This window comes from Motacilla alba, chromosome 1 (assembly GCF_015832195.1).
Source record: "Motacilla alba alba isolate MOTALB_02 chromosome 1, Motacilla_alba_V1.0_pri, whole genome shotgun sequence".
In the NCBI taxonomy this organism is placed as follows: Eukaryota; Metazoa; Chordata; class Aves; order Passeriformes; family Motacillidae; genus Motacilla; species Motacilla alba.
The window spans coordinates 104653535-104680803 of NC_052016.1; the positions used below are offsets into that span (position 1 = coordinate 104653535).

At 37.2% G+C, this 27269-nt stretch overlaps 1 protein-coding gene across 3 annotated transcripts in view; it reads left to right on the forward strand.

Annotated features, from left to right (window-relative positions):
* WWC3 (WWC family member 3) overlaps positions 1-27269 on the forward strand; it is a 101012-nt gene that overhangs the window by 71186 nt on the left and 2557 nt on the right. The window contains exons 9-22 of one of the 3 annotated variants that reach the window (XM_038156689.1): positions 928-1170; positions 4055-4144; positions 5341-5915; positions 11849-11969; positions 12732-12806; positions 13810-13896; positions 16234-16426; positions 20075-20242; positions 20872-21023; positions 21662-21821; positions 22966-23130; positions 24311-24403; positions 25435-25662; positions 26409-26536. In XM_038156689.1, coding sequence (XP_038012617.1) covers positions 928-1170; positions 4055-4144; positions 5341-5915; positions 11849-11969; positions 12732-12806; positions 13810-13896; positions 16234-16426; positions 20075-20242; positions 20872-21023; positions 21662-21821; positions 22966-23130; positions 24311-24403; positions 25435-25662; positions 26409-26536 — 2478 coding nt within the window. The remainder of the gene's footprint in view (positions 1-927; positions 1171-4054; positions 4145-5340; positions 5916-11848; positions 11970-12731; positions 12807-13809; positions 13897-16233; positions 16427-20074; positions 20243-20871; positions 21024-21661; positions 21822-22965; positions 23131-24310; positions 24404-25434; positions 25663-26408; positions 26537-27269) is intronic. The other 2 variants (XM_038156707.1, XM_038156697.1) reach the window with 2 other exon arrangements.

The window sequence follows — 27269 nt, forward strand, 5'->3', positions numbered from 1 at the left end:
CTCCCTCTTATGCCAAAAGAAACATTCATGAAATGTCTAGCTTTAGTGTTCTTGGTAATACTGATAAGAGTTCAAAATTTCATTTTAAAAGAACATTTTAAGAAAATGTCAGCTGTGGAATTATTCTTAAAACTGTTGTTTCATGTAATGGTTGAGCATTGTTGAGATACAAGAAACTACTTCTAACTATAAAGTGTACTACAGAAAAAAAACAAGTTAGCTTATTTAATTGCATATTTTATGATAGATTCATCTGAAGTCACTTGTATTTTGTAAGCAGTAAATCTTTTCTCCAGATTGATTTTTCTATTTTAATGGCAGCTTTAGAATTTTAAAATTTTAAAAATTTTTCATTTAAGGTAGTCTAATATTTTTGGCCCCTTGAACCATTCCCCTATGAGGTAGGACATGATTGTTTGGATCTGCTGTCACTAGTTAAGTGTCTCACCTTCAGCTTCTTCAAATTCTTACTGCACTTTTGAAATCCCAATTTAAGATCTGATTATAGAAGAAGGATGAATAAGAAAATGTTCAGCTTCATCATCTGTATAGGCAGTAAACTCAAGCTCTAAAATATGAATTGATTTATTACAAAATGAGAAAGATGTGAAGACAGATATTGTCTATACAGTAGATAAAACACTGTAGTTCTCACACATCTACACAGGTAGAACACTTGCAGTTGTTTGCTGTTTTAAAAACACACAAAACAATAAAAAAACTCCTAAAACCAATCAACCAAACAAAACCTTCCAAAAAACAAGCCCACCTCAAAACCCAGAGACAATCCTCCCAAACTCCTCTAAATTTTCTTGGTTTGATATTTAGAAAAAAAAAAGGCACAGACATTGACAGGCTTCACGTTCTGTTATATTTCCTCTTGTCTTTCTCTTCTGCATTTTGAAATATATTTATCCTCTTTTAAAGAGTTTCAAATATACAACAGCAGCTGGCCTTGCTAGATAATGAATCCTGGCCAGGAATGGCTGAAGCAGACAGGGACCGTCTTCAGCTCATCAAGGAGAAGGAGGCTCTTCTTCAGGAGCTGCAGCTCATCAGTCAGCAGAGACGATCCCCAGAAGACATTGCACGTTTGGAGGAAGAAAAAAGACGCTTGGAGGATGAAATCCAGCAAGCTCGAGCAACGTCTGCTCATGGGGCCACTGAAAGGTTTGGGAACTTCGGTTGTTTTCTCCTCTATTGTGAGATCCATGTAGGTTGCTTCAAAAGGAAGAGTAGGGAATTTCATTGTGTTTAAGGAAAAAAGTAAGTTGCTAGAGAAATTTAGATTCAAAAAAGTAGAAGACCACTCCTGTCATTATTTTATTCTATCTGTCCTGAACTTTTCTGAAGCAGAGTCACAGGGATGTTAACTAGTTAGTTTTCCTTTCATTCATCTAAAAATTCTGAATATGAAGAAGAGGTCTGAATAGAATCTAAAAAAGATGCTTGGAATAGGTCTGAGTGGTACTGTCTGATAATAGAGACCTGAATGACAGTACCTGGATAATGAAAGATTTTTCTGCTCTTTGCAGTGGAGTAGTAGTCATCTCCAAAAGCATCGGAACAAAGATCCTTTGCTATATTTAGTTTGTGGCTTATAACAGGAAAGTTAAATGATTATGGTTTTCTTGTCTTTTATATAAGATTTTTTTTTTCATTTGCAATCTTAGCAGTTGGAACACATCCCAATTCTGACATTTAGAGAGCACAGTAAACAAAGTCATTCTTGAAAACTTAAAAATCAAGTTAAATATAAAATAAACAACCCAAAAACATATTAGTGGAAACACAGTTTCCAATTATTTCAAAGTTGCTTAGCTTTTCCTGTAGCAAGAGAAAAGGACAAAACCTCTTAATCTCTTTTTACCATAGATTGCTTCCAGTGAAAGCAAGAAACTACTTGTTCTTGCTTCTCACAGATAGTGGTAAAACCTCCGCTTTGACACTTCAGGAAAACCTACAAGAACCAGCTTTAATGTGATCTGTGTAAAGGTTAATATTTACACAATTAAGACCCTTTAAAAATATTTGAAAGTGCTTTCCATGTACAGATTTTGACAACTTCAATTTCTTTGAAAAGGCTTACTTCAGACAGCAAATTCAGGCAATAAATAGAAAATTCACAGGCAGCCTCCAGGTCAGTGTAATATATTTTGCAATTTTTGCCATATCGTTACATTGGTTTTCCAGCTTAAACTGACAGAAAAGGGAGTTCACTTTACTCTGTCGTGTAGTAAGTTGTATTTGTTGTTTTTGGGCTCTCATGTTAGGTAGTGCATACTGTGTTGGCAAGAAGACTAAGCTATTTTTCCATGGAGTTCATGCTGTGGAAACCAGCATTCTGCTGTGGTACTTGATATTTCAAATGCTAGCAGAAAGTTGAGCAGAAGTTAGAATAATACTGGTGGGCACTCTATGACAAATTGGAGGAAAGCTTAACTATTAGTAGCTCTGATTTTTATTTGTTTGTTTTAGACTCAGATATAACTAAAAATATTTATAATTCTGCTTTTGTATTCCATTTTGTTCTAATTGTGAAATACGAAGGTGTTTCTTTCTTAAATAATTAACACTTCTGTTACTGAGTTTTAAAGGCACTGAGTTATGCACAGATCAGAATGAACTTAAAATCTGTATGACAGAGGGTTTTTGTTCTTTGGTTTTGTTGTGGTGTTGTTTTTGTTAATATTGGCTGACAGCCTTAGTTGGAGGCATTTCTTACCTTTTAGCACAGGTACCTACCCTGCAGCATCTATCACTGTGGAGTGTAGCTTCCTAAGTTTGTTTTTTACAGTAGATGGTGCAAATATCTCTACTTTCACCTGCAAGCTTTTGAAGCAGTTTAGTTTCTTGTGTCCATTTGTCCTTTTCTTTTGGTTCCTGCATGCAGTGCCTATATGGTGTAAGTTTGCATAGCTGAGCTGCAGCCTTCCTTGTGCCACTAGTTAACCTGGCCTGGGTCTCAATAAGGGAGGAGAAAAGCCCGAGAGATGCTGTTTTATCTAGAACTCCCTTTCTGTTGATTTTTAAATCCTGTTCATTAACATGTTGAATTCTAACAGCTGTCTTTGCAGCTGAGGAGGGCGTGAGGCAGCCTAAAAGATCTGCTTTCTCCAAACTGTTTGGCAGAATCTCCATTTCCAGCTGCCTTGTGATGTAGGGCTGGAGCTGTAACTTTCCTGGGCATACAAAACATACAACGCAAACCAGAATACTACCCTGATATTATCTTGAAGTTCAGTAGTTGGGCTTGGAAAAACAAAACATCAGGAACATAATTCTGGATCCAGAAAAAGAGTAGATGGTAGATAAAATCTATTATTTGGAATTCTGATAATGTCAGAATACTGAATTTAAGATATCTTACAGGTGTGTGAGATTGATGGCATTAAAGTTACATTCCATTTGTGTTGTGGGAGTGGTACTGACTAATTCAGCTGCTGGTTATTAAATGGGCAAAAAATAAGTTGCAGCATGAGATTTTTCTTGTAATGTAGTAAAGATACTGTATCGCCTGCTTAAATATAATGATAAATAAATGCAGCTAAACCACATGGAATAAAAGCTTAAATTTGGTGGTTATTCTTAACAGAAGTCCTTCAAAAATTTTCTTTTTATCTTTGAAATTTTACACTAATTGTCTTGAAATATTTTTTTTTTGTGATAAAGTAGAAGGGCATAGTATTTTAATAGCAGAATCAGATTGATGCAAGAGAAGAAAAATAATGTTGTAGGGTCTGATATTTTTACCTAGGACTTCTTATGACTGCTAATTGCTTTAATGTGTTTTCAGCCTCATGACTCTTACGTTATGGTTTAGTTACTTATCTTGTCTGGGAATTCTCCTGGAGTCTTGGTTCTTGTGTTCTTGCAGGAGTTACCATCACTGCATATGAGCAGCATAAATTAAAGCTTTTTATTTAACAGTGCAACTTTTTTCAGTATTCCAAACTTCAATGCATTGATGTTTTTCCATGCTTGGGAAGCTCCTAGCACTTTTTGAACACTACTGTGATGAAGAAAATAGTAATATGTATGTGTTTAATTACAGGATACTGTTACAGGAGAAGAGAAATTGTTTGCTTATGCAACTAGAAGAAGCTACACGTTTAACCTCATATTTACACTCCCAGTTAAAAAGGTAAGTTATGTAAAACCAGCAGGTTTTGAAGTAACTACAGCAGAAAAGATTATTAATAATGTATGAAGTTTATCTTATACTTCTGTGTACGTATGCCAAATTTTAAATTTTTTAAATTAAAAATTTTTTTAAATTTTTAATTTTTTTAAATTATTTTTTCACTACATTTATACACTTTGCTCTGTGGAATGTGATGATTTAGATGGAGTTTTATAAATAGTATTAGTGATGGCTATTTGGGGTACGTTATTAAGTGTAGCTGGGAATTTTATATGTTACTTTCTGGAAAGGAGATAAGTTCTTAAAATCTGTTGTAATATTGTTACAGTTTCACTATGGGCAGATAGCATTCTTTTAAGTTCTCTGGTTTCTTAATATTCTGGTACCTTCAAAAGCAGGGGTTTTGATGCCTGGTAGGATGACAAAATTTTGCTATTTAAATACGAGAATGTGTTAAGCCCCACACCAAAGTCCAGAATGTTTTGCATATTCACCCTCACAGCTGCCTTTTGAGATGCAACTCTTGAGGATTTGTCAGTTTTTAACACCACAGCAGCATCAAAAGCTCAGTTCCTGCTGAGTTCCTGTCTCACTTTGTCTCTCTCTCTCTGGCACAAATATTCTTTTTCCCCTTAACTGAGAATGGTAAGAGGAAGTGGAATAGGAGTTACCCTAAAGTCTTTTTATTTTGCATTGGAAAGACCTGTGAGAGTGAGGCTTGCACAGCAGTTTGTTAGGACTTTGCAAATCACTTTGCACTTCTTCTCCCTGGATTGTTTATGACCAATCATTAATGTCAATTTGAGCTGGATCATGGTAATTTATCCTTCTTGGCTTTACATTGAGTTTGCTGAGCTAGAGCCTACTCTGGCCTCTTTTCTGCCAAATCACAGCTGTTTACATGTTGGACGAAAGAGCGGGCTTATCCTACTCTTGGATGTTGTTGGACTGTTGTCTTCAGGCACTTAGCCCTGATCTGGTTGTCGCATGTATTGCTCCAGTCATGGCTGTGCTTGAGACCAGGGCAAGAGACATGAGCTAGACTTTAAAATGCCAAATGGTTTTTCATCATGTTACTGTACTGAATACATGTAAAATTGCTTATGTAATCTGGATTAGTGTTTTAATGTCTGCATTGGCAGTTCTGATTATATCTGAAAGGACATTTTTGTTTATTCTTTCTTTGCATGTCACAGTCTGTCAGCTAGCACCCTCACCATGTCCTCTGGCAGCAGCAGGGGATCCCTGGCCTCCAGTCGAGGATCCTTGGCCTCCAGCAGAGGCTCCCTCAGCTCAGTCAGCTTCACGGACATCTATGGCCTTCCCCAGTACGACAAATCCGACAGCGTTACAGACTACGGGCAGCATTTGCGCTTTGACATAATTCCCTTCGAGGCTCTCACAAAGGACGTGCCCTATTCTGATCCCATTGGACACTCCAATTTCAATAAGCAGCGGAGGTCTCTGGATACGCCGCAGTCCCTGGCATCGCTGTCGTCGCGGTCCTCCTTGTCATCGTTGTCTCCTCCAAGCTCGCCTCTGGACACCCCGTTTCTCTCTGCATCACGAGATTCTCCATTGGCTCAGATGTCAGAGGGGTTTGAAGAGATTGCAGGCATAGGAGCCCTGGAAATGCTCAGGGCTCAGACCACAGCCTTGGGTGACGATGATGCGCAAGGCACGAGCTCATCTCAGACGTCTGCTTACCCTCTGGACAATGAAGGGCTGCGAGAAATGGGACCACACCTGACTGCTGTCCAGACTGGTGGAGGTGAGTTTATGGATATTATTTTGCCACATTGTCTTAGGAAATGTCACACAGACCTAAGCATGCCGGCACAGTAGAGATAGTTCCTGAGTTAGGCTTATTTTACTACCATCAGGTAAAAATTGCGTGGTAGGTGTTACCTGCTAAAAGCCCAACCAAAACACAGGAGAATCCCCCAAACCCAAATTCTAGTTCTAGGGCGAAGAGGTGCAAGAATAGAGAAATCCTTGGCAATAGATCTTAAAACAGCAGTGAATTGACTGGAAGAAAGGGAATGGAATATAAACTTTCATTGGAGTGTAGCCTTTCAAGGACCTAGCAAGAATGAGTAAAGTATTAGTAAGAAAAAGTATGGGTTAGTTACTTGTGAGGCCCCCAGTTGTGCTGATGTTGCCTTTATGCTGATAATGGAAAGCAACACAAACCCAGAAGAGATAGGAAGTAACCAGCAACTGTCATCTGCAAAAAAAAAACCCGAACACAAAACATGAGGTGATGTTTCTGACTGTGCTTGAAGGCTGGCTGACTACATGCTTGTACATACTCCAGCCCAGGTTCCCGTGCCCACGTTCTGTGATGGAGCAGAAGCCACAGTGACATGGCTGTAATGAGTGCATGGTGCACTCATGAGTAGGTGCTTCATCAGCAAAGGAGCATCTTTTATAGGGGATGTGTGAGATGTTGTGCGTCTTGGCTGGATGTCTCTGAGCACCTGTGTGTGCTCTGATGGCAGAGGGGTGATGGGTGCAGCTAGCACAGCCCATGAACTGTTGAGTTTTCCTTTCCTGCTGGACTGTCAAATTGAGGGACTTGCTTTAGCTTGCCTTGGCAGAAGCTTCTGAAAGCACTGCAGTTGAGAAACGTAAATTAGAGAAATCAAAAGAGGAAACAGAAAGCTTTTGAAAAAATTTCTGAAACAAAATTAAAAGCCTGAGCATACAGGCACATGACAAATTTATTTTCCTGTTTTGACCAACCAAATGAGGAACTGCTCTTAATATGAAAAAGATAATCATGGTAACATTTTTGTGTGTTGACTTGCTCGTTTTTTAATAATACCACACTAGTAGAGACAGGCTTTTAGAGTTTAGTTTAATATTAAATTATATTAATCCCATCCCATTTCTATATCCAGAATTCCGTGTTAACATTGTGTAGAATGTTGCATTCGGAACTCATGATGTCTGGAATGATATGAACTACAACCAGAGAATGGATCATATTATCCTACCAAAATCTTACTTGGCAAGTGATAATACAAAGGAACATTAATGGTATTTACAGAAAAACTTTCAGGTTTTCATTTTAAAAAAAGAAAACATTGCCACAGTGCTAAAACGCCTGTATTGTTCAAAAGCATTTGAGTCTAGACTTACCTGCTTTCCTTAATGCAGCTAGCACTGCCAGAAGATACTGCAGCAGAATTTACTTTTACTGGCTGTAAACATTTCTAGTGCCCATAGTGTAGCTTTCAGACCAAAATAAACAGAATTCCAGAGGCCAGCATGAAAACTTGTGCTTAAATTAGTGCTGTGAAGAGGCTTCCTGAGGCTTTCTTTAAACCTCAAATCAGACCACAGAATGTCTTCACCCATTGTGGTAAGTGAAAGTATCTAAGTAGTTCATTTATAGCTTGTATGTGTTTCCTAGAAGTGAAGGCCTAGTGTGAGGGCCTAGGCAGCAATACAGGATGGAGGACAGCTTCCTGCTTTGATTTTCCTTTTCTCAGTTCTCTGTTGTGTTTCTACACATTTCACATTTGTCTGAAAACCTCTGTGTTTAACCTGTTGTCAGTGCTGTGGTGTCCAGCTCCTAGCCCAGAGGTTACAGTTTTTCTCTATGTGCAACAGAGTATTTTGTGTTGCTTTTTGAGGAAGAATGTATGGTTAAATGTAGCCTGGCAAGTCTCAAAGTTCTTTTGAGACTTTTTTTATTTTTGATATTTGCATTTGGAAACAATTACTTAAAATATTTAACCTTTCTGATTTTTGCCTGCTTTGAGTTCCACACTCACTAGCTGGTGGTTTGGAATTGTAATGCAGTTGTTTGCAAGTAGCAGTTGGAAGTTTTGAAAGTATTTTGGTTTTGTACTCTTTTCCTGGAAGAACTGGATGCAGCATCCAGCTTGTATGCCAGAGCTGGCAGCTGGCAGATGCTGGGGTTTGGGTTTCTCCGAGGTACCATGCAGTGTACCCTGCTGCTGCCACCCGATGGCCTGGCAGCAGAATGCTGTGCTGCAAAAACAGGAGGTCTTGGTTCCCACAAACCTTTGCCTGCTCCTTCACAAGGCAAAGCATGAGGTAATTTTGGTAATTTGCAAATAATGGGGGCTGGGAGGATTAGCACTGAATAAACTGGATGAACTTCACACCGATGCAGCACTTGATCAAGTTCAAGGGGTTCTTCAGGAGCTGCAATTTTGATGTTCAGTTGCTGATATGCTGTTTTATTGTTCTGCATCTATCACAGGCTCACATCGTGAAACAAGTTTGCATGTGTGAATGGAGGGAATATGCTTGCAAACTTAAATCCATCATATTTATAAAGATGGGAGTGGGAGGAAACATGTTAATAAAATATTTGGGCTTGAATATCTTCATTATCTCTTCTATATACTAAATCGTTCAAATGCTAAATTTCTTTTAATGCCTAAATAATCTTTTGTTTATAAAATATTGTCAGAGATCTAAAGGGTGATTTGTCACTGTATGCTTTTTGTCTTGTTTCTCATGCGGCACAACAGAAAAATTCACTGTAAGTGAACCTGAAAATTTCTTATTGTGTGTTTTTCCATGTGATGTGTTGGTTGTTTTCTTTTGGGGTGGGTTGTTTTGTTTTGGGTTTTTTTTTGGATTTGCATGAGAAGAAACAGGAGATCCTGCTACATTTGGTTTTGTTTGATATTTTGCTGTATCTGTTTAATCATTATGGCATACTTAATTTTCTTGCTATGTCAACTAAACAACACATTCACAGCTGTAGTTAAATTCCGGGGGAAAGTGTTCTTTGACCTTCAGCTTTATTGTATAATAGGAATGTCTGACAGCCTTATGGTAGGTAAGGTCTGGTTTTGTCTCAGATTAGTTTTTATGAGAGTGTTCTACACTTTTATTAGGGCATTTTGAGCTGACATGCAGTATTTCTAGTCACCTAAGCTTGTGAAACATGCTTTAGATTTATTTATATGATTTCTTAGTAAACAGAAGTTTGGACAGCAAAATTTGCTTTGAAGTTCACTTTTTCAACTAATGACAGTGAGAATGTTCTTTCATTCAGGACTGTCTTTAATATATTTATTAAGCTTTGGCTCCCAGTAGTTCTGCAAAATCATATTTAAATAAGAAAATGTAAGGTAATGGTCTGTCTTAGAAATCTATTTTTTAAACAATTCCTTAGCTTCCAGCATTGCAAAGTCTGTGCTAGACTTTTTTCTTAAAACAAAATATGGTGTGTCTTTGATCTTGACCAATTTTTCCTGCTGATTTTTTTATGCCCCTCCCCAAGTCAAGGGGATATTCTGGTGTGTGCATCTCTCCTAAATTTGCTGCGATTGTCCTGAGGTTATTGAATGCTCCCATGGCCTGCAGACAGTGAGCAAATCACTGTCAAGTTACAACATTGTTGTAATGTGTCAGCTTTTCATTTTATTATATTGGTGCTTGATGCCAGCTTTTCCTTCCAGCCAAACTGGGAACATGAGCCTCCCAAGGACAGAGTCCACAAAATCTTTCCTCTGCTACCTTTATACAAAGTGTTCACGTAGGGGGTGAGCCAAGGGCTTATTTGCAAAAAGAAGTCGTTCTAGTATAATTTGTTGAAATTAGTACAGAAATCATAAAATCACTTTAAAAAAAAATTATACACTTTTGTGGAGTTCAGCCTCTTTCCAGTGATGTAAAATTTTGGGGAAACTTTATTATGTAGATGTCTCTACAGATTGCTAGTTCTTCATGATTCTTATGATTCTTTGTAAATACCAGTAACAGAATATTCTTCATAAATACCAGACAGTGAGGTAGGTTTACGAAATCAAAAGTCCTAGAAAAAAAAAAAAAAAGAAGGAAAAACCAAACCAACCAAGCAAGCAAAAAACCCCAATCAAAACAACCCACAAAACCACAACTTTTGTACAAGCGATACAGAGGAGAGCGTGGTTCAAATACAGTTTTTTGCTTTCTGTGTGCTCACTTGTACTTGGCTCTCATTTGTGGTGAGGATGCCATGAGTAGCACTGCACAATGTGTGATGTACAGGAAGGGTGGGATGGGGACGAGTGATGGTTCTTTCCCTGGGTGCAGAACAAGTACAGGTTGGGCTGTTCCTAGCCAGCAAATAAATTTCCTGAATACCTAAAGCTGACTAAATCCTTCATTAAATTTGGAGGAGAGGTCCGTAGGCTTGCTTACGAATCCAAAGGACAGAGAATTGGCTCTGCTGAGGTAGAGGAGTTTTAGCTTTAAACAGGACTGGGTGATTTTTGTAGCACCTTTGGTAACATGGTGCCGTTAGTGGCCTGGTGACAGGAATGTATCTTGGGCTGGCACACAACCTGCTGGGCTTGGTGCACCTTCTCTGCCAGTTCCACAGTGGGTTAAAGCTGACCTTAGCCAGAGCCTTCTGTTGATAGCAGCAGCATGTTGGGTTGATCTGGAAGACTTTTATCAAGTTCTCCTGTCCTGGTGTCCTGTCCTGGTGGTGCTTGGGTGGGAGGTGAGGGAGGTAGCGTGCAGGGGGGTGACTCAGGATAATGTGCAACAGAGGTACTTAACAAGTTGTTACTTAGAGTAAGACATGCTTTGTCCCTTGTTGGGGTTGTAAGCTGTAAATGTCAGCTGGTGCTTGTCTCCTATGCATTGTGCTACCGTCACTCTGCTGGAACTGTCAATGCTTCCATGCTGTCTTAAGTTTGTGAGCATGAGCAGAAGCAAATAAAATGCTTTCCCCACTTTTGAAGTGCCATCTCTTTACCATTGCTTTCCTGCTCTGAGGACAGTCATTGAACCTTAAGCAAAAGAGGGTAAAAGTTCTTCTCTGCACAGTGAAGAAACTGTACTTCTCAAGTCTGTTTAGTGGTTTTCTCTAGGACTCAAAGGAAAACAACCTCAAGTTAGGAGGTATTGTTAAAGTTTTGAAGCCTTTTCTATGCAGTTCTTGAACATTACTGCTTGTACACATACTTTAAAGGATTGGTAGCTGCTATGCCTATTTGCCTGTGCAAAACCCAGTGTATAACATAATTTTGTTGGTACACTTAAAACATGAAAGTGATTGCTGAATTGCTGTTTATTGTGTGGCTGGTGATTCAGGGAAGGTTGGACATTGCTTTCTCCTTCCCCAGTCAGTTTTCAAAGTAATTCACCAAGAATTTGAAAAAAAACAGTGGTCTGAGTGAGCTGGAAAACGCTGGTTCTTTTTGATAATGCCTCTCAGACTGTAAATAAAAGCTGCTATTATGTGATGGTATAAACAGTATGCTTTGAGACTTTGTATTAGGAAACAAATGAGAACAAAACCTCACATTGTATTATCAGATAACTTTAAAAAAGAATTAGTCTCTGTGTTTGTTTTCAACCTATTGTATATTCAGTAGGTAAGTCTGAAAAGCTTAGCATATCATGTGTACATATGTGAATTAATGTAAGTCTTCCTTTAGGAAGGAATTACTCTACCAGAAAAACATTTAGTAACAATACAATTGGTTTATACTTAGTCTTGTCACAGAGCAATTAGCCACAAACTTCCTTCCTTAATTCTCCCTCAGAATATCTCCGGTCAATCCTATTCTAGGCTTTTAACTTAAAGTTAGAAGGAAAAAAAAATCAGTGAACTGCATTTTTGCTCTTTTGCTGCTGGCTTTGATACAATAAATGTTTCTTGTTTAATTTTGAAGAAGTTGCATTGAGCTGATGTTGTTGTCCCTTTTTTCTCCGTGGCAGCTGTAACTCTGCGAGGAGACAGCGGTAGACGATCGGAGAGGAGAGCCAGGCGAGTTTCAGCATGTCTCTCAGATCATTCACTGGCTAGTGACAGTGGCGTGTTTGAAGCTTTAAGCAAAAGGTCAGGTGTATAAATGCATAGTAAGCTGGAAATATTCCTGTTCTGCCACACGGCCCAAAAGAATTAGTTGTGAATTTATGTGTAGGCTTTCAAAATTGCTACTTATTACTAACATAAAACTACTAGATGGCATGTTTTAAAGGAAAGAAGCTTTTTACATGCAGTCCACTGTCATCTTCAAGTGTCAACTCCCTTTTGCTTTTTTCTCTCTGACATTTTAACATCGTATCTCCCTTGAAAGATAGTTTTCTCATCCTGTTAGTCATAAATCAGTAATTTTATTTCAACCAACTGTAGCAAAATAAAATTATGCAGAGTGTGACTTACAATTCTGAGTATCATGTGATGAAAGTATAACTTCAAGGAAGAAATATACCAACTGTCAAAAGCCAAAAAATACGCAGATTGGCCAAGTGATTGAAGGATGTAGAAAGAAATGTTACTTTATACAACTGTTTTAACACAGGAAGCAGTAACTGGGAACAAGATAAGGTTTGGAGGATGCTAAAGAGAAATGCAAGACAAAATAAATACTAAAATAACCTAAATATTTTGAAAGACTAATTCTAAAACCTCAATTTCTATAATTGTGAATTACTACTACTGTATGTTTTTATATAGATGTCTCAATTTCTTCTACATTACCAGTCCCTCCTGTATTGCTAAATAATTGCTTATATCCACAAATCACAGAATAAATGTTAGTTCATCATTTAGCAGCTTAGGTCACTGTGTAGTTTACAGTACTTTCTGTTCCTGCAGGAATGAAGATCTGGAAGAGCCTGCTTATGGTGATGCTGCCAGTAATGAGGAACCACAAATACATGTTGGATTTCTGTGAGTAATTACTCCTCTTTCTCCCCATCAGCTCTACAGGAATTCCTCACTACTTTTCTTGCTTATGATTTTTAGCTTTTTAATAAACTAAATCATGGGGGGAGTTTTTAAGAAGTTTCTGAACTGGCAGTCAAAGTTCAGTGGATGTACAGATTAGTCAGTCATGTGTCACTTTGTGTCTGGGATATGGTTTAATCAAAGTTCATTCAGTGTCCTTTCAGTGCTGACTGTTAGAAGTGCCTTCATTACTTCTTTCAGTAGCATTTATTTTCATTGTCTGGGCTATTAATGTGGGTATGGGTATTGGGATATGTCTCTGTAAGCAAGATCTTTTTATGCCAGATAAAGGAGTATTACCTTAGGAGAATCACAGGTGAAGAGACACAAATACTGTACAGTCCCAGCTGTACAGAACATCTTTGAAATCCTGTGCTTATGGCATGCTCTTGTTGGTAGTAGGAGTAGCCTGGGGAAGGGCAGACTGTAGTCATACAAGACAGGATATCATATCTTAGCCCTCCAGAATCCTTTCTGCCCCTTGGAAACTAATTCCTAAGATTGGAAGTTTTTAAAATACCAACCAGGTTTGTTAGTGTCATTTCAAAATTTGTGCTGATGTGAAAGAGTAGAATTTTAAAATTTGTTTTCAATGGCCCACGAAAATAATGCAGATGGATTTGTCTAATGTAACTGATATGTTGTTACACATGCATGCACACAAATGCAAATGGTGTAACTGTTAAAAGAATGTATTTGATAAAACCTGTTTGCTGTCAAGAGGCATATGAAGGCCACTTGTTCATTTCAAGGTGAATAATATTTAATTCACTTAGTTCTATTAACTTTGTTACTGTAGTTAGTGCTCTTGATTGAAAGTGATTTGTGCAAGAAATTTGTTTAACAAAATGTGCTTTTACATTCTTTAAATCTGTTTCATCTTCATCTTTATTTCTTAAGCAAATTATCAATGATTGGTGACTAACACAGAAAATTTATTTTCTAGGCATGATAGTGGAAGCGAATGTCTGCTAGTCCATGTATTACAGCTGAAGAACTTTACTAGTCTAGTTGTTAAAGAAAACTGCAAAATGTAAGCTTAAATTTCACCCAGAGTGATCATTGTTTGTTTTGTGCTGCAGTTATAAATACCATAGATTTATTTGGCTTCATTCAAAATTAAGCCATTTCTGGAGAAAATGGTATGTATTAATATCCATGAGGAAAGGGTTAATATTCTGGTCACAAAGCATCCCTTTTATACGGCTTACATCACAATATTCAGGTAACAAGTGTAGTCTCTGTGTTTTTTCATGTTTATTTTGCAGAGGAAAGTGTGTTCAAAAATATCTGTGATATTCCAGAGTAAGCTTAGTGTATTTTTCTCAATACCTGTGGCAACCTCTGTATTAATCAGTAAGAGATATTATACCTTGCCTTTTGCCTTTAAGAGAGAAAACCACACCAGAAAACATGCTAACAGCAACAAAGGATCTGCAGGCTTTTGTGGCCTGTACAGCTCTCCTTGAGTATCCATGAAAGACCTGATAACACAAGTACTAGCTGAGAATCAGTACAAAAAGATTGAATTTTTTAACCTCAGACAGCTTGTGCTACTTTTTCAAATTTTGTATCACATATAGAATGTAGCTTAGTTTATTCTATAAATGTTTCTTAAATAATCAGTGTTGTCATAAAACGCTGTTTTATCTAGAAATATGCATCTTAGCATACTTTAAAGAAATTCAGCATGTAAAAATTGTTGACCTTTATATCTGGGACAGGTTGTTTGAAAGCAGGAAAATGGAGGTATGATAACATTATTGTATTGTAAAATAAGTCATTTGGTGGGAGGTGTTAAATTCAAATACATCTCCCTGAATGAATTGGTGTTTGTTGAGAACTTCACCATGCTAACTCTGCAAAACTGCAGTGGAAGTTTTTCATGTAGGGTAGTACATTAGTGTTGGATTTTTGCTCTGTTTTGGTGTGAGTGCAAGGGCACATGATAGGGAAAAATGTGAGTATTGTGTATTACTCAGCCATGATGCCTTGTCATCAGAAGAAGAAAATAAGCATTATCTGAAGGTAGTAAAGTAGAGTCACCAAAGAAAAAAGTTAGTGCAGAGGGATTGTTGGACATTATCAACCAGGCATCTAAATGGCTCAAAATGCAGTTCTGTTCTTCATCCTTCTCAGCCCTACCTTGGCTGAAATCAAGAAATTGCATCCCTGCAGGATGAATTGATTAGTCTAGTCAAAAAGTAAGTTTCTATTACCAAAAAGCAGAAGAAGCTTTCAGCAAGTTTAATAAACTCCTCTGTGCAACTGTACAGTGATTGAATCAGGTGCTGCGGCAGCTGGGGGTAAGTTTGCCTGCAGCAGCCAGGGAGCAGAGGTGCTGGATCTCTGCCTTTTTACAGGACAATAATTAGTTTAACTGATGCTCCACAGTCCAGTGTGCTGGAGTTACATCATAAGGAACTCTTCCAATTGTCCTCTAACCATTTATTTGCCTGCCAGTGTCAACCCCTTTTTGGTGGTGGCATGAGAGTTCCTGCAGCCATGTAGTCAACTTGAGTGAACCTCTGAGCTGGAGCGGGTTTTTTTGATCCTGAAAGCTCCGTGGGTTTTTAGCTAGGTTAGTTTTTTAACCCAGATAAATTTTCCAATCTGGGTCACAACACAGTTGCATGAAACTGTTTTGCTGGCATGAGGAATGGAATAGGATATTGCAGGGGCTTGGAAAGCTGTCAGGACAGGGAGAACATGGAGACAATTCTCTAAGTAGCTCTGCTGCTTATGCAGTCACATGAAAATGGTTGTTGATTTTGTTTTTAGCTTGGAGTCTTAAATGATACGGTACCACATATTTGAATTTGTCTTTTGAGACTGTAGATAGATGCAGTGACTGCAGATTTCTTTTGCCAGCTGAATTTCTTAATTTATTAAGGAGGGGAATAGGTTGCTTAGTGGGTGGAAGAAAGAAACTGATTGGTGACACTGACGGGACAATTCAATTGCCTAAACATAGGCATGTGCTTCCATTTGAAATAGCATAGCATAGCACCTGGCCTCCAGCTGCTGCTGCTCAGAGGGAGGCTCTGTGTAGCTCTCCCATAGATCCTCTTATAATTGCTAGCTCGATTTAGATGCCTTGGATACCTCAGGGCAGCTCAAGTGCCACTTGGTGCCTCTGCTTAAGCACCAAGTTAAAAAAAAAAAAAGTTTTTGTTAAAAAACACAGGACTTTGAGATCAGCTTTGTAGATCTTCTGTGTTAGAATGCAAAGTAAATTCTGGTGATGAGATCTTAAGGCACATTCTTAATGTAGAAGTTCCAATGATGTTTTTGCTTAGCTTGATTTTGAGAGATGCAAAATGGCTTTCTTTGTCTGAATTGTGCTGTTTGTCTATTTTGCTGTTCCCAGTCATGTGAGAGTTTATTTGCCACCGCTTGAGTCAGGCACACCAACCACTTACTGCTCGAGAGCTTTGGAATTCCAAACTCCGTTAATATTTAATGAAGTGTTCCAAATCCCCATGCACTCAAGTGCTTTGAAATTAAAATCACTGCAGCTGTATATCTGTTCAGTTGATCATCAGCAACAAGAAGAACTATTGGTAAGTGGTTCTGTTTCTTAAAAGCCTTATGATATGAGAAAGTAGTTACCTGAGGAATTACTTTTCAAGATTAAAGAGATAACCTAATTTTTCCATAAGAAGTTCTGATAGAGATACATGTTAATGTGTCCATTTGTTTACAGATGTAAGTATAGTTCTGTAAATAAAGAGATGAGATTTTAAAAAAGACTCTATCTGACAGATTTTAGACTACAGTTTGCTCAAGACTTAGATTTCTGCATGACACTATAATGCCTGTGTGCAGAATCTGTACCATTCTAACAGATTCCTACTAAAAAAAAAAAAATTAAAAAAATCCAGATACCTTGTTATTATATAACATTGGGTGAAGAGGACTGGTATTACATCACTCTTAACTTTGTTGGAAGATAATAATGGCCCTGAAACAGTTCTGTTACTTCAGCCTTTTACTTTGAACTGATTGAGGCATCATGTGCTGACTTCCATGTGCTAAATGTTAGCTTCATTTAGCTGTTGTCAAATACAAATACGCAGAACTAAATCTGCCTTGGGGCTGATGTCCTAGGGAAGTGAGTGGGCTGTCTTTGCAGTGGAGGATTTGAATGGGTTAGTGAAAAAAAGCTTTTAAGCCTATCAAAGTAGTCAAGAGGTATAGGCATCTCACTGTCATGCTGGGCTGTGGATAAGAGGTGTTTCTTTGAGCAAATCTGGTCAAGAATGTGTGTTTGTTAATCCACCTTTAAATCTAAGTAGCATCTCATATAAACAGGGGTCTTAATGTTGATAGAAATGGACCCGAGGTCTTGTCTGCAGTAGGAAGTTTTGTCTACAATGTAATTAAAGAGAAAGCATTTCAAGAACAGGCTGGATATATTGGTGTAAAATGCTTTATACTGGTGTATCCTATTCCTCTGGGAAGCTAAATAGCTATTGAAGTGTAAGGTATCTTTCTATTGAAACAAATGCACTTAAGTTTGGAGCGCTTTTATTCTAACTGCTGTTATTGAGTTGCCAAAAAGAAATAGGTCTTCAGGTTATCTTGGTAGGGATTTTTCTCTTTCATGGTCTTCAATTGGTTATGTCAGAAGTATCTTTGTCAACAGTAATTGGTAAGTTTAAGGTAATTTAACAATACTACTCAAAAATAGAGAAACAATGCCAGTTTCTTCAGATAGGTGCATTGAAGTATTTAAACATTATGATCATTGTTTTCTTCAGCTGCAGTTTGAGAATGAGCATTTTCTTCCATTGAGACATCATTTGCTACCTGCTACCTCTCTTTGAAACTGCTGTGATGGTGCCAGTCAACAAGGCCTCTGTCTTTCAAGATGTCTTCCACTGAGATTACAGTTTTTCCCATCTATTTAATAATGCATCTATTTCTCAAATTCTTAATGACTGCTTTCTTTTCAATTAGGTTATGCCAGTGTAATATTTTCCTATGTTCAAAAGCCAGACTGGAGTTTATCCTAATTTATATAAATACTTGTACCTAACAGGGGAAAAAAAAATCTGGGAAATAGTTCTGTTATAAAGAAATATCTACACTTGTGGGGATGGTCTTTCCATTTCCTCAACCATTTACTCTTATGCCTTCCATGGCTGAAAGATCTTTTTCTGTCTTAAGTTGGCTTATTTCTTCCCTGGTGCCCTTGTCAATGCTGAGATAAGGGAATTGTTCTTTTCCATGATTGGCATATATAGTTCATGTTCAAAGATAAAACAAGTATGAATGCCTTTCTTGCAATCACCTGGCATTGCTGCTTCATTCCCAGTTTCTCATCTTTTACAGCCCTGACCAATTATTCCCTGTGTTTTAATTTATCTGATTTCTTCTTGAGAGTAACTTTTTTTTTGCATTTTTTGTTTTAATTTTGGAACATCTGTCCCATTTTAAAGCATGATTTTAAAATCCTGATTGTTTTCTCATAAAGAGACATGTCAGTCAGACATTACACAGATATTCATAAATATTTTCACTGTTCTGCCATCCAAGTTGTTAACAAATTCATCAGAACAGGCATGTGATACGCCTCTAGCAGACCCACCTTGTTTTCTTCATCCTTTTGAGTAAGCTCCAAATCTTGAGATGGACATGAAATATTAATTAGTCCTTTCAGTACTGGTAATTCTTAATCGAGTTTGATGGTGATTTTCTATTCACCAGCATTCAATCAGTCAGGAATTATTGACTCCATTTGCAGAGACAGCTTCTTTGGCAGACTTGCTTAGCTGCCTAATAAATGCAGTGTATAGGCAGTGTCAGGTGTCTTAAGAGTTAGCCTATGCTTCTTCCAACATTGCTGGCAGGAAAACAGTTTCACTCTCTATCTCCGAAGCTAAACTCAGTGTGTCTTAAACATTTTCCAAATCTGATGCAAAAGTGTGAGTATTTGATATATATTTATATTTTCCACTGCGTCAGAGTGAGTAGGTAATTAGAAGACATCTATGTTATACAGAAAAAAGTCATCTCTGTAGCCTGTGATATATTGACATTAAATTACTTTCTCAATAACATGCTGTATCCCCATGTCACATTATTTTGTTAGGCTATTGTCCTCTATGCACCTGTTTAAACAGAGCCCCAGGGAACATTTGTCTTGGAAAAACAATGCAATGATTTATTTTTTTAAATTATTGTTTTCTACTTAACTGTTTCTTTATCTGCTTAAAGTTGAATGCATATTCTGTCTACATTTCCTACTGCCTTTGTTGTCAGAATCACTGTATACAAGTACTTGATTTGTGAGAGATGAAAGCCATTTTTACCAGACTATTCCACTGATAGAAAAGAAGACATTTTTAGCATGTGGCTCATAAGCATGGAAACAGCTTATGCTATTGCTGCAGAGATAGCCAGGGAAACAAAAAACAGAACTTAAAGGCTGATTAACATAATTGGTAGGTCCAGCTAGTGAACTGATCAAAAAAACCAAATAAATAAAATATGCAGCATGGATTTGTTCACAGCTGTTTTTCAATTAGGTGAACACCACTGAAGAATTTCTTACATGAGCTCTCTCTGATGGAGTAAGGCTACTTCAAAGTTTGAAATACTTTTAGTGAGAAGCCTCCATTAAAACTGTTTTTACCTGAATCTGGGAGATGCCAGGATGGCCTGGAAAGTAGAAAAATGGCTTTATAGCTCATTTGACTACCTTATGACATAAATAGGCAGGGGAAAAAAAACTGGTTTACACAACATTTTTATTTCCATTTGAAAGATGCCTCTGAGGGCCAGAGAATGTAAGGGTATCAGAATACAGTTATCTCAAAAGCCCCTGAAATTAAAGTAGTATTATTAAAGTGATATTAATTTAAGCAAATATAAAAATCAGATACATAGTTGGGAAGGTTTTAAAATTAAAATATTATTAGCTATCAGATGTCAGTTACATCTATATCAGTCATACAAATTTTATTTTTCAACTTTAAAAAAATTACTATCTACTCCAATTCTTCCTGGTAGTAAAGAAGAGGCAAGAAATTCAGAATCTTAAACATCATAATACAGCAGAACAAAACTGTCTCTTAAAAAGTGACAGTAGTATTTGGTGAAGTGGGAGTTCTACACTGTAAGTAAAATACTCTTTAAGTGAGAAGGTGTCTATCCTGCAGAGTATATTTATCTTATTGTGGTCAATGCTTTTTGTTTTTTTACAGGGCATTGCTCAGATAAACCTGATTGATGCAGAGAGTTCTGGTGAGATGCAGCTTCACTGGTACCCTGTTCAGATCTTCACTGGTTCAGAGCCCCAGAGAGCGAAGACCAAAAACCAATGTGATGACAGTATTCCTCAGTCTTCTGGAAATGTAACTACAGTTAGAACAGTATGGCTCTAAAAAAGTGATTTGTTTACTTTGTTTGACCAGCAGGGTGATTGTGAACTTACCTTGGGTGCAGGTTTTTGAGTTATCACAGGAAATAATAACTCTTGGGGCAAGAGCTAGATTTTAGAAGATTAATTGAAAACCAGATTGTGGCTGGGCAGGTGCTTGAAATAGTACCCTGTATGCATGTTTCCAGACCGGCTAAAAAACATTAAAAGTTTCTGCCACTGCACTTGAAGAGGTTGTCAAGAAAGGTTGTGCAATTTTCATTCTTGAAGATGTTTTCAGCCCTTGACTGGGCTCTGGATAGCCTGACTGGGCTGTGATGCCTTGCTTGCTTTGGGCAGCACATCAGGCTAGGTGACCTCCAGAGGTTCCTTTTAACCTAACTTGGTGGATGATGCTCCACAGTCAAGTAAAGTCTGCCCAGTTTCTCTGACAAGTTGGACACCACATACTTTTGATCCTTAAGATTCAAGACAGATTTTTTTTTTTGTTGTCGTTTGGCTTTTTGTTTTGTTTTTTAAGGAACATCTGATGGCTTTGTTTTTATTTTTTATTTGAATAATACACATTAAATACATTGGTTTGTTCAGACAGGTTTAATTAAAGTCTAATGTACCTTTCAGGATGCAGTGACAGCCCTGTTAGCTAGGACCACTGCCCAGCTGGAAGCAGTTGAGAGAGAACTGGCAGAAGAGAGAGTGAAATTGGAGTACACAGAGGAGGAAATCTTGGAGATGGAAAGAAAGGAAGATCAGGCAGAAGCCGTATCAGAAAGGTAAAAATAGTTTAAATACCTCATCAAACAGATAATAACTAATACTTCCTCAAGGATAATTATACTATGGGTATAGTCTGAAATAAAGCAGGAAAAATTCTGACATTTGCTCCCTGTTAGTGCTACAAGTTTCAAATTCTGTTACGTCATGATCCATGAACAGGAAGAAACCTTATTTGAATAGCTGGTTGAATTTAGGGAATTTGGGGAGTGAGAAAACATTATATCAAACATAAAATTTGCTAGGGAGGCAACTGTAATGAGTTTGTAACAGCCCTGTATTAAGAAAAGGAAATAAAATTTAGCGTTGACACGGTACGTTGTTAGGGTTAGGATTGCAATTTCATTCCTAATGATACTCCTGGTTTGTTACATGACTTTTCTTGTTCTTTTTATTGTTGCTTTCTTAGTACTGTTATAAAGACCAGAACACATGCCTTAAGAAAATTAGGGAAGGAGAATTTTTTCCATGAAATGTATTTGCTTATTTGCATTTGCAGAAATGAAGTGTGCTATATTCTCCTGTTGAAAATACTGTATTTTTATTGGAGAAATAATACTCTAAAATTAAAATTTTAATTTTAAATTGCATGGGGTTTTTTAACACCTGTAAAATTATTCTGATGTTCTGACTTTAGGAGTTGGCAAGCAGAATCTGTTGACAGTGGATGCAGTAATTGTACCCAGACTAGTCCTCCTTACCCAGAGCCATTCTGTGGGGATCCATTAGCTGGACACATGTTTGCAGCTCCAGCAGGCCAGTACGGTTCTGGAAAAATGCAGCCTCCACCACTAAAGGTAATGAGAGAAGACACTGCAGCCCAAAAACTGCCCCCCTGCCTGGCACAGTGAGCTACTGCTGTGCTTGGAGTTGGAGTCTGAGTTGGGCAGGAGAGAAGAGAGTCAGCAATGACATTGGCAACTCTGTATGAGTGGTGACTTTGTGGCAGCTGTATGGCTGTTGAGTTGGTAGAAGTTCACTCTTTAGGGCTGGGTATTTTTTTGTTTTCTTACTACTTACTCGTCAACAGAATTTGGTTCTTATATCAAAAGGCAAACTGTTTTTACTGTGGCCTTTATCTAATCTCTAAATAGGCACTGGTATCAATTTCTGCATTTACCTGAAATTTTAACAGAAAAGATCATGATCAAAATCCAATGCTCTTATTTCTATAAGAATTTTTAAAGGAATTGTAAAGAAATAAATTTTAGGACTTGCATTACTATTTCAGTTTTACAATAACATAGAATAATTGTGCTGAAACTGATGTATTTAAAATCTTTTGTAGTCGAGATACGAGACACTGGAAATAATCCTTCACAAGCTGAAATCAGCAGACTTCCACTGAAGTAGAGGAACATAAGCTGTTTGTGTTGCCTTTAGGGAAGACCACACCTCTTAAGGAGGAGTGAGTTTTCCGAAAGTTTGACGGCTTTGCTAGAGTAGCCTACGTTTTCTGTCTTTCTGAATATTTTAGAGTTCTTGTGTAATTGTGTGAACAGTCTTTCAGTTCCTTTTTTCTTACTTGTCTTCATTTAAGTTCCTCTAGTTTTAAGGTGGTTGCTTTAGAGTCACTGTGCTTACTGAAAGGTGACTCAGTTTTTCTTCTGTTGAGGCTGGAGATCAGGTGGTAGTTTGGGTAATGCCCTGTTGCCAATCCTGAATACAGTCCTTGTGCTCTGCAGCTGTGATATAACTGCTTCTCTTAATTGTTACTGCTCCAGCAAAGGCTTCTGAAAGGTAATCTCACAATTTTGAATGACCCAGTTTTAAAACTTTTACAAAAGTGAGGTGAGACATCCTCTCAGTGCTCATTACAATTTGAATCTACCTAGCAGGGCAAATTGTTTGCTTTTGATATTGTTGAAATGTCTGATTGTCTTTGCTAGGAGAGAGAAAAAAAGGAAGAAATAAAAAAAACGTCCTTTGTTGAAATTTTAGGTGGATAAGGAAACTAACACTGAGGATCTGTTTCCTGAAGAAGTTGCTATTCTTCCAAAAGAGAGAACCAGCCGCAGGCCACGGGGTTCTGCTTTTGTTCGCAGTAGCACAATTGTTCGTTCCCAGACCTTTTCGCCTGGAGCACGAAGCCAATATGTTTGCAGAGTGAGTAAAGCTTGAAAAGGAGGAGGGGGAAGGGGTCTCCACACACAAGTATGTGATAAATTTTTGATAATTTCACTGTAAGAGTTCATTGCATTTATAAGAAACATGTATTACTTTTTAATACTAATGAATGAATTTAATTGAACTTAAGTAATGCAGGGGGGAAGAGCTTCCCTGACTCTTTTTAAGAGTTTTTAGCTGAATGGATTTAATTTGAAATTTAAGGATATATGATAAATTAGGTATTAAGCTCTTTTCCCTGGCAACCTTAAGTGTGGGTGGTTGATTTTACAATGCTCTCTAATGAGGTGTATAAGCAGTTAGCTTAGAAGCCATGTTTAATTTTCACATATTATTTTACAATGCTATCTAATGCGGTGTATAAGCAATTAGCTTAGAAGCCGTGTTTAATTTTCACATACATAAATGTTTGAAAAAGGGCACTGAATGCCAAATCTTAGGGCCATTGCATAAATATTCATATGACTCTGATTGCTGTCATGAATATCAGTCATAAGGTGCTTGTTACTGTGGGACATAGGATTCCTGGGTGCACTGGTGCAAGTAATTGAGGACCAGCACAGCATTTTTCAAGGTCACATTTACTTTTTGCTGCATTCAGTGGCAGAAGACTTACAAGCAGTTGGCTCATGGTATTGCAGATCAATACATGGGCATTGGCTTTGCAATATCATCATAGCTTTGATTGTACTCTTTCATAAGCTTCTGAGAGCTTGAGTTTGAAAATTCAGGAAATTATTTTTAAATTCTATGCTCACGTAACCTCCACTTAAAATCAGATGCAGAGAGAAAGTGGAGGACTGTATTGTTTATACCCACGAAAAGTACATGTTTTAGGATGAAATACTGCTTTTGAGTCCTCACTCCCTCTTTTTTTTAGGTTAGATGATCTTGGATATTTAGTAGAATAGAAACTTACCTGTAAAACATTGATGGTTTGTAAGTTTTCTTATTGTTTTGAATTAGTGTAACTACCATATGAGCATTATTATATATAAATGTTTATAAATAACTGAAAAAAATAGTTGCTTAAAACAAGATAGTTTCAGTGTATTTTAAAAAAGGAAATCTCAAAGGCAAAAAACAAAAAACCCAACCTAAATTTCTTAATGAAGATGACTGTGCAAGCACCTTTAATTTCAATGTCTTTTCTAATCAGCTGTATCGCAGTGACAGTGACAGTTCAACCCTGCCAAGGAAGTCCCCTTTTGTCCGGAATACCTTGGAGAGGCGGACTCTACGGTATAAGCAGGTATGCCCAGGAAAATGATCTTCAGCTTTCATGAAGTTGCTACAACAATGGTACTTTTATACTTGAGAGCTTTAGCTGTCTTACAGGTACATTCTGATCCTTTTAGGAAATGTGCAAGACTTTTGCAACGTCATTGGGGCAGAGTGCACGTTTTGGGTTCGTTTTGGACTTTCTAAGCTAGAAGGTAGACATAAAAAAGTTAAATAAAGTTGTGATTAATTTTAAAGAAGGGAAAAAAGCATGGCAGATGAAAATTAGTTTAATGGGGACTGAATTTATATTGATTTAGATGTAAAGTTTCTTTCAAAATCTTTCAAATCTAGTTTATGATGCAGGGTGCAGGTTCAAAGATGTGTGTGTGAATGTGACATTAAGACATGCATCTCCCCTTCCATACAGCCTAACAAATAACAGTATTTGAGACCCAAGTATTCAGGAATGAATAGGTTAAGCTCTCCTTTTGCCCCCATGCCACCCCTCCTGCTGTCAAACAAGTGGGCAGAGAAGGGCAGATGAAGCATTAATATTGTGTATATAAATGACATAAAGTGTAGTCTGGTCAGCAGAAATGAATGCTTTGCTGGTGTAGGCAGGTAGACAGCCATGCCTCCCATTTTGATTCAGAATGTATCTTAAAACCAATATTGAATGAAGCTCTTTAAGAGGAGTCTTGCTCAGAACAACATTTTTCTGATGTCATTGAGTTTTTCTTATTCCGTCTCTTTTATTATCATCATGACATGGAATTTCAGTCCATAAACTTTATTAGGTAAATATTTGTAAGTCAAAAGGAAACTTTAAAAGGAAGCAATAGAAAATATTAATTGAAAAATTTAGTTTTGGGGGTTTTCTGTACTACATTATCTAGCCTTTTCTTGGGGCTGTAAATAATCTCCAAAACTTCTTTGGAAAAGACTTTGCTTGTGAAGTAAATACATGAAATGTATGGTCTATAGAGCTAAAGACAGACCAGTAAACTATGTTGAGAGTAATGTACTGTGCATTTTTTTTCAATCCTAATAACTCAACAGTCCTGCAGATCATCTTTGGCTGAACTTATGGCGAGGACGTCCTTAGACCTGGAGCTGGATCTCCAGGCATCCAGAACTCGACAGAGACAGCTGAATGAGGAGATATGTGTTCTAAGAGAGTTGAGACAGCGTCTGGAAGATGCCCAGCTACGAGGGCAGACAGATTTGCCCCACTGGGTCCTTCGGGACGAGAGATTCCGAAACTTGTTGAAGGAAGCAGAAAGGCAGGTATGGTAATATGACATAAGCACTCAGTTTGCTGAGAAACGTCTTGTTTCAAAATGTCTTCATTTTGATGAAGATGTCTAAAGAGCTGTTTGTACAGAATCTCAGAGAATGTTTCTTTTATATTCTTGAAGTTAGCACAATAAAAATTATTACACTGATTATTACCAAACTGTGTGTGTATTTGAGGACAATTTTTGGAGAATGGTATTGTTTGCCAGTGGGATGATTTGTTTTGGATTTTTGTTTATTTGTTGTTAATTTGTTTTTGTTTTGGTATTTCTTATTGGATCATTAATAGTTTTCTTTCTTCTGGTATTTAAAAGAAATTTTGCCAATTTGATATTTATTTTTTTACAAGTATTTGGAATGTTCCCTAAGTATGTAATTTTTTTTCCTGTTCTTGGAGAAAGAAGTTGTAGAAAAAGGTGGCAAAACTGCTTAACAGACAAAATGGACATTGGATTATCAGAGACAAAAACTGAGCCCAAATTTATAGTAAGATCTTGTTTGACAGATCTATGTGCAGTATATTTTGTTAATTTATTACATGTCTTTCTGAAGAGCATTAATAAATAAAACAACTCAGTATTTTGGATTTATAGTTCTTAGATGATCAGCTATTTTGGACAGTGTACTAGTGTGGTTTCACTGTGGTGGGTGGGGAAAATATCCATTCTTTTACTGTGAATATTCTTGTGTTTTATTTATTCATGTGCCCATTTTAAGCATTATGTTCTTGTTTTCAGACCAGACAGACCAAATTTGAACATCACCAAGAGCAAGCAGCTGAAAAGATGCTAAAGAAAGCATCAAAAGAAATATACCAGTTGCGTGGGCAAAATCAGAAAGAACCTATTCAGGTGCAGACTTTTAGGTAAGTGGTAATGCATACTGAAATAGCACAGCAACAGTTCATTAGTCTGGTTAAAGCTTAAATTTTGTGTCTCTTTTGATTTTAATCAGAAATAATTAACCAGTAATTTTAAACTGTGTCTGGATTTGGACATGAGTTCTTTCTGAATGCTTTGTTCTGCAAAGAGCCAAGCTAAGGTAAAATTGCAGTGTTACAATTTTAGTATAAGTGATATTAAAAAAAAAAAAAAAAAAAGCTCCAAATATAAACATAGCTCAGGTGATTCTTCCAACTTAGGCTAGTTGCTGTGAAGTCCAGTTCTTCAATACAAGCCTGTGGACATAAATAATCTGTTTAATGTAATACATATAAATTGTTAGTAACACACTCTCCCTAAAAATTACTCCGTAATACTGGAATTTTCTTTCAGTAAGCCTTTTCTTTGGACTCTGTTTCCAGAGTTGTCATCTTTTTTCCCCCCTTCTTTTTTGTAGACATTATTTGCAAAACATGCAAGGGTAAACTTTGCGTTGCAGAACTTGCCCTGTGAAACCTTTTTACGATTAACTGTGACTGAAGTTCAGTGAGTTGTATAAAACTTCCAAAAATAGTAATTGTCTTGAATGGAATGTTGCCAGAAGTATATAGTGAGGTTTAGTAGTTTTTGAAAGTTTGTTATACTCAAATAAAAGGCCAGTTCAGTACATAGATAACAAATAATAATCATTAATCAGAGTAAAGAAACCATGTTCTT